This window comes from Muntiacus reevesi, chromosome 6 (assembly GCF_963930625.1).
Source record: "Muntiacus reevesi chromosome 6, mMunRee1.1, whole genome shotgun sequence".
Lineage (NCBI taxonomy): Eukaryota > Metazoa > Chordata > Mammalia > Artiodactyla > Cervidae > Muntiacus > Muntiacus reevesi.
Window position 1 is genome coordinate 107,962,815 of NC_089254.1, and position 12,494 is coordinate 107,975,308.

Genomic DNA, 12,494 nt, shown 5'->3' on the forward strand with positions numbered 1-12,494 from the left:
CCAGGCAAGGATACTGGAGTGGGTTGCCATTTCCTTCTCCAGGGGATCTTCCCAACCCAGGGATCGAACCCGAGTCTCTTATGTCTCCTGCTTTGACCGGTTGCTTCCTTACTACTAGCGCCACCAGGGTAAGCCCCTCTGTATCCATATTTTCCTCTTTTTATAAGGACACCGGCCCTATTGACCTCAGCTTAACTTGCCCATTCCATTTGCAGAGATCCTACTTCCAAATCAGGTCACAGTCACTGCTACCAGAGGTTAGGATTACATCATCTTTCAGGAGACACATGTCATCCATGATCCCGTTCACCTCTGTATTCTCAACGTCTAGCACGGGACCTGGGAAACAGACAGAAATTGGCTCACGGGTTTCCCAGTTCCAGCTCTAAAGGTGCCCGGCTGTAAATATGCTCCCAGCAACCTACCTCCCTATTTCCTTCCAAATGAGAAGCTGGCCCCCTCATCCTAAAATTCCAGCCCCGTCATATCCTTCCTCCAGTCCCCCCCGACCCAGCGCCAGTGAGGTCCCCCAGGACCACCTGCCCAGCTCTGCACTGAGCCCCAGACGGGTCCCTGCAGGAGGTGGGCAGGGCTGCACGCCTCCCACAGCTAAGACCCGGCCTCAGCCACCTGGAAGAAAGGCTGGACCCCTGGGGTGACCCAGAGCAAAGTGGTCTTTGTTGTCCATTCATCAGCGACTTTGAGGCCAGGTCAGAGTATATCAACACACAGAGGCTCTGGCACGAGCCCCACAGCCCGGATGATATCTGATGGGTGTGTGACAAGCCGTGAGCTGGCAGAGAAGGGCTTCCTGTCAACAGGAAGGGAAGGATGCGGATCAAATCATTTTCAAAGCAGGCAGAGGAAGAAAGAGATGAGCGAGATTGGGGTTAACTGTTCCGACGCGGGGCTAAACCAGCCTTCCCTGGAGGGGAAGCCCGGCTGACAAGCCCTCAACCATTTCCTCTGCTCAGCTGCACACAGCGCACAGTGGGGTCTCTCTAAGAATTCCCCGGGGTTGAGCCTTGGGGGCGCAGCCTCTCCCCTGAGGCTCCCCCGCCCGTCTGACAGTAAGGTCACGGTCGACTGACCAAGCAAATGAAGGACTTCTTCACCTCCAGCGCTCAGCACGGCATCGGCCACTGTCTGTCCCTTGTCTTAAAGCCTTTGACCACATGCTGACATTCGGTTTGCTGTCCAGGGATATCAAGATGGGCTGGGCCACCGTCTGAAAAGAGGTGGGAGTCACGGGCATTCACATGTGTTGATACCCACTGTTCTGGGTCAGAGCGGGGGTAGTGGATGGGGGAGAATGGGGAAGGAAGGCCAGATTCTAACCCAGCTCATCCAGGGTCTGTGGCCTGTTTGGTGACCTGAGTAACCCCATAAAAGTAAAATAGTGCCCAGAAACAGAGATCGCTGGCAGTGAGCTAAATATATCAAGATGGGAAAAGTAGAAGAAAAACAGATAGTTAAGAAACAGCATCCTGTGGGACTTCTCTAGTGGCTGAGTGGTTTAAGACTCTGCCTTTCAACTTAGGGGACGTGGGTCTGATCCCTGGTCGGGGAACGAAGACCCCATATGCCTCAGGGCAGCTCAGCCCGAGAGATGACAATCGAGGCCCCGTGCCACAGCTGGAGTCTGTGCCCCACATCAAAAGATCCTGCCTGCTGCAACCAAGATCCCATGTGCTGCAACTCAGACGCGAGGCAGCCAAATAAATGAACATCAAAAAACAAACAAAAAAAGAAACAGCATCGTTGAAGAGCACAATTACGTGTCTGGATGGTTTCAGAAGACACAAGCTGATGTGCTGAAGTCAAACAGAATGAAGTCTGAGCAGGTGAAAAGCCCTTGGCAAGTTAAGACGTGCTTCCAGTTTTTCTGGAGTCAGACTTGGGTCAAAAGGGAAACCCCTGGGGGCAGATCAGTAATAGAAGACAGTTTTGCTAGATTTTTACTGGAGGAGGAAACAGGCAGGGAAAGATACCGGTGAAGTGCTGAGAACCAGATCAAGTTTATGAAGTGTGGAAAGACACAACCCTGAACACACATGTGTGGGGCCACCGCTGCTGCTGCTGGAACCACAGAACTCACGATGTCCTTTTGGCACAATAATGACCCAGGATATCAATGATCGCATTTATCATGAGGCCACAAGGCAGTGTTCAGAGCCCGGTTTACACAAGGACCTTGAACCCTCCACAGACAGGTGCTAGGAAAGAGTGGGCCCAGGGCAGCAGAGGCTAGACGTGACGATAGGGTCACCAACTGGGACGGGGGATGCACCTGTTCTCAGCTGGGGACAAGCTGTAAAGTGGGGACAAGAAGATGAGACAGGGAATCCAGCCTGTGAGTTACTGGATGTGTGATTCTGCAAATCCACGTGTTTGGTGCTCTGCTTAGGTCACTAGGTGAGCTGGTCCATCGAGATCCAGGTAGTCTGTAGGGTGGAATCTTCCAGGAAGGGTACCCCTATATCCGTTATCTGCCTACCCGTGCCCCCCACAGGCCCAGAGCTGGACTGTGCTTAGCAGTGCATTCAGCCGACGTGCTACATGAAGCCCACCCTGCAGTCAGCCCAGCCGACACCCTGCGAGCTGCAGAGAGACAGTCAGGCCTTGTTCATAAACCCCAGAGCCACAGAACAGTTCCGGGGGCTCCATGATTGACTCCCCTGCCTCCTCCAACACCACTCTCTGGGCCCTGTAAGAGCCTGTGCTCAGGGTGCCCAAAATGCATCAAGCCACTGAGGGGCGGAGTCAGGAAACAACGCAGTGAGGTCTAAGAGGCTGGACCACCAGCGAGTACTCGGGCTGGGGGCCTGTCTGGACACTCATCTTTATCTGGGAGCCAGAACTACTGCCTTTGTTCTACCGTCAGCAGCCAAGAGTCTCTCTTCTCAGGTGGAAGAGTGCAGATGCTACAGAGATGGATGGATAGCTACACAGATACTTAGATGGGGGGATGGACAGACTGATAGAAAGAATAACATGGGGGCAGGGGGCTTCCCCGGTGGCTCAAGTGGTAAAGAATCTGCCTGCCAAGTGCAGGAGATGCAGGAGACGTGGGTTCAACCCCTGGGTCAGGACGACCGGCCTGGAGAAGGACATGTCAGCCTGCTCCAGGACTCTTGCCCAGGAAACCCCATGGACAGAGGCGCCTGGCTACAGTTCATGGGGTCGCAAAAAAGTCAGACACGACTCAGCACACGCAAGAGTCACAGCCCACACACTGAGGAAGTTGGAAAGCAATTCTTCGTTAAATCCCTGGAGGCCTGAGAGTCACCCAGAAAACTTATCAGAAACAAAGAACCACAGGTCTCACGCCCCAGAGACACTGATTCAGCAGCTCTGGACTGAGCCCTAGGATGTACATTTTAAGCAAACACTGGGAGGATCGACTTAGGCTGGTCCGTGAGCTGCACTTGGAAAAACACTGTCTTAAACCCTAACGCATCTTGCTCAAGGCGGTACACGCTGACCAAGGTCAAGGCCAAAGATGACACACACCCCCGCACCTTGCCACATGGCACCCGCTTTCCCTTCACCCAGGCTTTAGTCCAGCAAGTTCCAGCGGCGAGGTGGGCAGTGAGCTGTCCTGCGCGGGGCAGAAGGCAGCTCCCAGTCCCGGGCGGGGCCCCCTCATTCACGCCCTGCCCGGCAGAGCGAATCTGGCTCAGTGGAGGCTACTGGTCCCAGGCCCATCTACAAGCAGAAGGGCACTGGGCTTCAGGCAGCGCGAGGCTTCCCTCGGGAGACACCACAAGCAAAGACGTCCCCAGCGACCGGCCCAAACCATGCTGGGTCTCCACGACCTCTGAGGCCGGCCAGCTGCTCCTGGCTCTATTTCTAGGCTGTCTCTGGGGACTGGCACGGATTTCTGCTGCCCCTCTCCCAGGAGACGCAGGGGCTGGGCACTCTGGCAGCAGTAAGTATCGGGCCACTGTCTCGGACTGAGGCTGACCTCCCCCAGCTGCCTCCGTGTCCCCACGGGCCCCCACGTGGGTCCTTCTCTCCAAAGTCCTCCCTGCCCCCCGGCCTCCTGCCCCATCGTTGGCCTGTGAACAGTCCCAGGGTCCCACAAGACGGTCAAAAAGACAGCCAGCGGTCACCACTTACAGTAAGGCCGCGCATTAACAGGGCACATTCTTTTTCTCAGACAGAAAGGCGGAAAGCACATGGTAACTCCCAGCGATGGCTGCTCAGGCAGAGGGTTCTGGCAGGTCGCCAGGCACAGCTAGGCTTCTAATGAGCTCTTTTCTAAAAGCATTCCCACCACCTGGATGACTGCTCCTGCCTTCCATTAGGGATGAAGGCGGAGGAACGAGAACCCAGGCGAGATGCCAGCACACCACGACTCTGAACGCTATGCTTGTCTCGCTACTTTTAAAGGCCCAGGGCAGCCCCAGAGGAGCCTGCACACAGGCGTTCCTCTCCTCTCCCTCCTCCCGTTTGCCCGGACAAGATCTAAGAGGGTCTCCCCCAAAGGTGACCCACTCCGAGGCCGAAGCCAAGCAAGGCAACACCCTCTATCAGGCCCAAGGGCCATTCTCCCTTCAGCAGAATTCAGTTAGTGAATTACTTTGGTTAGTAACTGTGGGTCTCCACCACCCACTGTCACCTCAGCCCTTAGTCTATCCCCTAAAGTTGATTCCTCTTTTCCAGTATCTCAGGGCACAGCACGCGCTATGCTGCTGGCAGGGCAGCAGGGTAAAAGAGGGTTAAGGATCTAAATTAAAAGACTTCCCTGGTGGTCCAGTAGTTAAGAATCCATCTGCCAATGCAAGGGACACCGGTTCAATACCTGGGCCGGGAAGAACCCACATGCCTCAGAGCAACTAAGCCCAGAAGCCACAACTACTAAGCCCACGAGCTGCAACGACTGCGCTCACACACCCTAGAGTCTGTGCTCCCCAATAAGAGAAGCCACTGCAATGAGACGCCCCCACTGACCATCACCAGAGAAAGCCTGCCTGCAGTAACAAAGACCCAGCGCAGCCAAAAAAAGTTACAAAGAAAAAACAAAGAAGCAAAATAAATTAAAAAGAAAGATCAAGATTAAAGAGCCTAGGATGGAGATTTGCAATTATCTCCCCCAACATCCTTGGTCATAGTTCTGTTTACGCATCAGATGTGAGGCTGGAGACTGAGTCCAGTCATGCCCATTTCAGAAAAAAAGCCCAGCTGCTTTGGACACCACGGTTAGTGTCACTGACCGTCACCAAAGGATCTCACCACTGGACTGCCAGAGCCACGGTATCTTCCAGGAGCCGCTCTTTAGAATCCCGAGCGTCCTGGGAAATGAACACCAATGACCACCAGGTGTTGGGGGAGGCGGCAGAAGTGATGCCCTTCGATTCACTGCTCAAGTCCACCTGGGCTGTGACAGACTCACAATCTTCCCCCAAGAACTGGCTCCTGCTACCAAACATCCTGCAATCCTAAGGTCAGCTCAATCCCTTGCCATCCATCAGCCACCACGGCTGACCATCTTCCATCTTGCCTCTGTCTGTTTTCTCTTATCATTGCTACAGTTCAAGCCCTCAAATGCTGATCTCTGGGTTTTTTACCCAAGCATTTGATCGCTTCCCTTGACACCAGCCCAGTCCCCATAACTCTGCTCCGCGAAGTGATGTTGTCATCACTTTTAATTGCTTCTTACTTTAAAGTGGAAGTAAAGTCGCTCAGTCGTGTCCAACTCTTTGCAACCCCATGGACTGGAGCCCACCAGGCTCCTCTGTCCATGGGATTCTCCAAGCAAGAGTACTGGAGTGGATTACCATCTCCTTCTCCAGGGGATCTTCCCGACCCAGGGATCGAACCCTGGTCTCCTGCACTGCAGGCAGATGCTCTACCGTCTGAGCCACCAGGGAAGCCTCTGACTTGAAATTCCCCCTCAAAACAGTGAGACAATGACTTGGATTCAGTAGTTTATCCCAGGGAGCGGGGGAGGCGAGGCAAGGAAGTCAGGCCAGACAGAAAGAGCGCGTGAATGACTGCTAAGTTCACCACTCTGGGCAACCGGGGCTGGGTCCTGCTGGGACCCTTGGAGGCCTCCACAGAACCCAAGATAGAACCTCTCCCCCCACCTGCATTCCTCCTTGGTGAGGGCTGCCCCTTTAGGGCACAATACCAACCCCGACATTCCCACTCCAGCCTGTACTCAGGCTGAGCGAGCTGCCACTATTCACGAGGCCTCCTTGAGGAGCGGAGAGACAGTGAGCAGCCGTGGTGTGGAGTGGAGCTGTCCAGCAAGGCTGTAGGGAACCCCGGGTGGGCTCCGGGCACAGCAGGAAGGACACCCATCGCACCTACTGAGCTTCCCAAGGGCTCCAGGGGGGGCATCCTCATTCCTGGGCCTAACTCCCAGGAAGCACTCCCAGAGAAGAGACAGGAGGCCAGTTAAAGTGGAACTTCGGGTAACAACGGGCAGTTTTTCTTTTAGTATAAGTTTATCCCAAATGGTGCCTGGCACATTCGTACACTAAGAAGTTGTTCAGTGTTTAAAATTCGAATTTAACTGGGCATTTAGTATTTCTACTTGCTAAATCTTATAAGGCCGATACAAGGCTCTCCTTGATCTGACCTTGACGTATTTCCAATTACCCTGATTTCTCAAGCCCTTTCGTCCATGAAAAAGGGGTCCTTTGCTAGATCTGGAAACAGCCCCACACATCCCAACTCCAGAGGGGGGCTCAAGCTGGTTCCCTGGCAGGGGTGATCCCCCGCCATGCCCCGACACCTCTCTGTCCTGCCTACCATCTCTGGGCGCAGAGTCTCTTTGAACATGTCAATGCCCTGCCATCTCTCCCTTCTCTCCCCTCTGAAAGCAGGTACCACCTGCCCCGGTCAACCTGTACCCTCGGGTCATCTGCAAACATCTGTCTGAATGCCACATTCTCCCAGCTGGCATGTAACTCTCACCCAGCCCAGCACAGGGACCCACGGGTAATTACTAGTTGTTACTGACAACACCCTCTTGGTTGCCCCCTGCCCCCAAACACACAGTAAATGCAGGCCCTGTGAAAGCACAGACAGAGGCCCTCTCCTTTCCCCCTGGATCTCACCATCAAGCAGCGCAGCACACGTGCTGTGGAATAACTGAGTGAACGGTACTTTCTGTGAGGGCTGCATCGGGCCAAGAACGACGTCTAAAGCAGCCAAAGTCATCACCAGCAGCAGGAGGGCTGGTGAGAGGATTCCAACTCGATCGTGGCTTTTCCGCCGTCACACCTTGGCCGCTCGGCCCTTTTGGGGGTTCTGGGTTTTGCCCTCCACCCCTCCGGAGCGCGCCCCACACACGTGTGCCCATTTGAGTCCAGCCTGAATAGGATATGGCCTGGGCACTAGTTGTCATTTTCTTTTCTCTCTTTTAAAGTAGATGCTCTAAGTGAAATAGCCACACATTCATATAACAGTTTGCACTGGTACGAGCTTTCCCACGAGTTATTTTATATCAACAGACTTGAAAGGGGGACAAAGCAAAGTTATTATCTGTTTGACAAACAGGAGAAGCTGAGTGGTTAAATGGCTCCGTCAAGCGAAGACTACCAGAGGGAGGCTTCGCCTACTGGTGTCTAACTTTTCATTTACAAATATGGCTCAAAATATCTCACATTAGGAATGTAAACAGGACTATCTCATTTTCAAATAGGATGTTTATTTTTTCAAAGGCATGTTATTCCTGCAAGCTTGGGTCACCACCCTGGTGGTCACACTGCAAGCTTGGGCCCAGTCACCTGCTCCCTCAGCTCTTCCTTGCCAGGGAGGGCTGGCCACCTGTCCCAACTTGGGGCTGCTCCCTGAAGTACCCATCAGATGTCTGGGGCTCCCCGAGTACCTGACCTTCCTGGCCAGTGTTTGCACACAGGACTGGGAAGGAAGCGCAGTCAGCAAACACCGGAGTGAAGTGCCCAAGAGAGTTCACAGCAGAAAATGCTTGGCCAGCACCCCACCTTCCCCTGCCTCACTCCGACCCCCCCACCCCAGCGGCTGTCAGGAAGGATTAGCTTCCAGGAGGTGTCTGTAACAAGCTGAGGTGGGAGGCAGCCCTGGGCGGGTGGGACACCGCCACCCTGAGCCCAAGACCGGTCACCCATCATCAACATTACATCCTCCACGGAGTTCTCCTGTGTGTGTGTTTGGACACACGTGTACTCGGTTAGTGAAGGCTGGGGGTGTCACCCAGCTGGGGGCTTCCTTCGGGTGCAGGTAGGGGCTGCAGGGCTCAGCATCAGACCAACCCCCCATCCACCCACCCACCGAGTGGCTAGGGAAGGCTGCGGGGACCAGGGGCAGGCAAACCGCAGGGTGGGCGCACGACCCCAGCCCGCCACGCCCTCCAGCTGGACAAAGTCAAGCTGCAGACTGATCGATGTCGCCAAAGTCCGGCCCGGCGGCCGGCGTGGCCAGGGCTGAAGTTCGCGAGGGCCCTGCACGCCTTAGGGGGTCCGGAACCTCCAAATGCCTGAAATGTGCTCCCAGGGTCAGGCACTGGGGCCGGCTGAAGAGGAGCCTCCCGCCCCGGGTCCAGAGACACCAGAGGGAAGATGAGGAGCTGGGTGCTGGGGAGCGGGGTGGAGGGGGGGTCCGTTTAAGGGCGCAGCTACACAGCCACCGCCCCCCTCCCCCGCTGTCCCCACCCACCGCCCCTCCCGTCGGTCCCCAGCCGCGGCGCGCGGCTCCACCTCCCCGGAGCGCAGTCCACACGGTCCTCCTTCAACAAAAACAACCCTACGCACCGCCCCCCGCACCCGCACCCGGCGGGATCCCGGGCTACGCCCAGCCCGCCCGGCCGCAGACGGTGGGTCGCCCGGCCCGGGCGGCACGCGGGCGGGGCGGGAGAGGGAGCCCCAGCCAGGCGGCGCAGCTCGGCCCCGCGCCGTCAGCCGTCCCCGGAGCGGCAGGAGGGGCGCGCACGGCGGCAGGGCCGCCCGCGTTAACCGCTTCCGCGCCGGCTCGGAGCGCCGCGGGGGACGGCGAGCGGGAGGCCCCGTGGGGCCGGACTCACCGGAATGTGCACCCGCAGCGAACGCCGCTTCTGGCTGCTGTTTTTCTTGCCGCCGCTCCCGCCGGGGCTGCAAACATCTTTCTTCTTCTTGGTGTCCATGGCCGCGCTTCCCATAACTTTAAGCCGAAGTTAATTCCGGGTGACCCGTTCCTGGAATTCGGTCCTCTCCTTCCCCGTGCCCGGCCCCGCCGTCGGCCGCGGGCGCTGTTTACTGTCCCCTCCCGCCTGAAGACACCGCGTGGGGACTTCCGCGGGAGGGAGGTGGGGCAGGGACCTCGGGCCCGCCGCGGGTGGCGGTCGGCGGGACCGCCGGGTTCACGTGTCCGCTTCCTCCTACGGGATCATCCGAGGCAGAACCGAAGCCCGAGGCCGTCCTGGCTCGGGCTACGCGTGGCAGCGGGCTCCCGCCGGGTGACAAAGTTTTCTTCCTTTGGCAAGGCGAGGCAACATTTCCCACCCTCCCGGCTCCCCGCCACTCCCCGATTCCCAGAGGTAGTCGGACAGGCAGGTGCAGTTAAACACTGAGAAGCAGCCCTCCTATTGCCTGAGCCTGAGCGGAAGATCTGGCGAGAGCGAGACGCTATATATATTAACGTGAGCCTCGGCCGCAGAATAAACCAGCCCGCAGCCTGGAGCGAGGTCCGTCCCCCTTTCTGGGCGAGGGAGGGAGGAGGAGGAGGGGAAGAGGAGGTGCAAACGCGGAGACTCTGCGCAATTGGACCGCGGCGCGGCGGCGAGCTCGGCTGCTGGCGGCGGGCCGGAGAGCGCGGGAGCCCCGCGGGGAACTGAGGCCCGGGCGCCCGCTCCGTCCCCCCGCCTCCGTCGCTCCGGGGCCCGGGACTCCGCGAAGGGCCGGGCCTGGCCCGGACGCAGGCGGGCGGCGCGGGGCGGTGGACGGCGGCGCACGGCGGCGCGCTTCGAACAGGAAGTGCACGGCGTGCCGCGCGCTCCCCTCGCCACCGCGCGCTGTCGCCCGGGGGGCTGGGGTCCCCTGCGGCCGCGGCGGCGCGGGTCCCACTCTGACCCCGGGAGACCACCCCCCCAGTGTCGGTCATGACACCCCCCCACACACACACACACTGAAACACGCACAGGTGCCCCGCAGACCCGGCGGCGGCGGAAGCGCGGGGGTTTCGGTGGGATGCGCGCTGACCCGCACGTGCGTCTGGAAAACTGGGGCCCTGCCCGCGGGCGTGCGCGCTTAGATCGCATCGAGCAGGTGCGACTCGGGGTCGCGGGCGGAGTGTGGGTTTTCACTGCCACCCCCCGCGCCCCGCTCCCGGCTGTTTCAGGTTCACCAAGGGACCCGCGGTAAGGGTCGGGCGCGGAGTCCGCAGGCCGGCGCCGCGGGGCACGCGGGGTTGCTATGACGGCGGAGGAAATGGTGGGGGCCGAGGGCTGGAAATCCGGGGCGAGGCCCCCACGTGCTGCCGCGGTCTTAGCCCCACGCGTAGCCCCGGGCCGGCCGGGGGTTCTCTGGGGGTGGCGGGGTGACCCCTCCCACCCCAACCAAGGCGCACCCCGGACCCTTCCCCCACCCCGGCTGGAAGCGGGGCGAGTCCTCGGTGGAGAGTCGCCTGCCCTCCTGCTCGCGGCCCTGAGGACAGGGTGGCCCCCAGAGTCACTCGAGCGCCCTGAACGCTGACGTCGGCTCTCCTGCTCCCGGCCGGCCACCAGTGGGGTGAGGACGCAGGTCGCTTCGGGGACGCCCCGGGGGCTGTGCGGAGATGGCCTTCCCTCCTGTCCAGGTGCGGAGGGTCGCAGAGGTCTCCCCCGGGAAGGAGGGTGGGCCCGCTTCAGGGACGCCCCGCAGGCGGTGCCCCCCACCCAGCTACAAGGTACCCTCGTCCCGCCTATCTTCCTGCTTCCCTGACCAGTCCGATTCCTCCGCTTGTGTGAAATCCCCCCCAGTCTGGGTGGTGCCTGGTTCAGTCGTTCTGAACCCGTTTCAGGGCTCCTGGAGGGTTCCTTCCCCTCCCGGCTCTCCAGTCCAGAGCGGAGCGGGGGCGCTGAAGACCCGCCCGTCCCAGAGCTGTGCTTCCTGGACTGCTGCCGCTAAGTGGCTTCAGTCGTGTCTAACTCATTGTGACCTCATGGACTCCTCTGTCCATGGGACACTCCAATCAAGCATACAGGAGTGGGTTGCCTTTCCCGTCGCCAGGGGATCTTCCCCACTCGGGGGTCGAACTCGCGTCTTTAGACTCTCCGGGTACTGGGAAGCGGGTTCTTTACCACTAGCGCCACCTGGGGAGCTTTCTGGACAGAAGGTTGCAGTGCCCTGGAGGGGCCCGCAACTGGGTTCAAAAGCCACTTGGCCATCAGGTGCGGAGTTTCTCGCCTTGACCTTTTTTGAACGACTGGCTGCAGGGGAGGATTTCCGGAAACTCAGGGAGATGACTGCCTTATTCCACTCAACGCTGGAAACACTGGTTAGAAAGAGACAAGGGTGGGCCTTCAGCCTACCTGATGTATAAAGCCCACCCGGACCCAGGCACAGTGACTCTCCAGTTGTCATTTAAATTCCATCTCTTCAGTTTAATATTTTAATCCCTGTCACAATAATAACTGGCCGAGGCAAGGGAATGACTCCTTTTGCTGAGAACTGGTTTTGGAAGGAGAGAAGACGGGGCAGGCGGGAAATCTGGGAGCCTTGGGGAGGGCCCTCCTGGGATCCATTCAGAATGGGGGCTGCCCTGTTATTTCTCACACTGAGCATTTTGCCTGAGGCCTGTCACGGTTAATGGGCTGTGCCTGGATTGTTAGAATAGGTACTTTTGTCTGTTGATTTGAGTAAATATGGCCCAGCATTTTGGGCTTCCCAGGTGGATCAGCAGTAAAAACACCCACCTGCATTGCAGGCGCTGCAGGTTCAATCCTTGGGTCGGGAAGATCCCCTGGAGGAGAGCATGGCAACCCACTCCAGGATTCTTGCCTGAAGAATCCCATGGATAGAGGATCCTGTTGGGCTAGTCCATGGGCTCGCCCCATCACTAGTTAATAAAATTCATTTGCTCTCTGAGTTTGGTTGGAGTGTTGACTTTTCTGCCTGGGAATCTTAAAACATTTTACTATATTGCCTACATTTTAAGAATTCCCCCACTTTTTTTTGTTGTTGTTCCACATTTTTTTTTAATCTGGGTTTTTTTTAAATTTTTTTATTTGCTTTATTTTTGGCCATACTGGGTCTTAGTTGCTTTGCCTGGGCTTTATGTTCAGTTCAGATCAGTTGCTCAGTCATGTCCGACTCTGCGACCCCATGGACTGCAGCATGCTGGGCTTCCCTGTTGATCACCAACTCCCTGAGCTTACTCAGACTCATGTCCATTAAGTTGGTGATGCCATCCAACCATCTCATCCTCTGTCGTCCCCTTCTCCTCCTGCTTTCAATCTTTCCCAGCATCAGGGTCTTTTCCAGTGAGTCTGTTCTTTGTATCAGGTGGCCAAAGTATTGAACTTCAGCTTCAGCATCAGTCCTTCCAAT

The 12,494-nt window shown here is 57.7% G+C and overlaps 1 protein-coding gene across 3 annotated transcripts in view; it reads right to left on the reverse strand.

The window, feature by feature from the left end:
* Positions 1-9,543, reverse strand: part of PRKAG2 (protein kinase AMP-activated non-catalytic subunit gamma 2) — a 292,846-nt gene extending 283,303 nt beyond the window's left edge. For 2 of the 3 annotated variants that reach the window (XM_065939488.1, XM_065939487.1), the window contains exon 1: positions 9,014-9,543. In XM_065939488.1, the coding sequence (XP_065795560.1) occupies positions 9,014-9,127 (114 nt within the window). In that variant the 5' untranslated portion in view covers positions 9,128-9,543. The remainder of the gene's footprint in view (positions 1-9,013) is intronic. The other variant, XM_065939489.1, reaches the window with a different exon arrangement.
* Between the last annotated feature and the right edge of the window lie 2,951 nt (positions 9,544-12,494).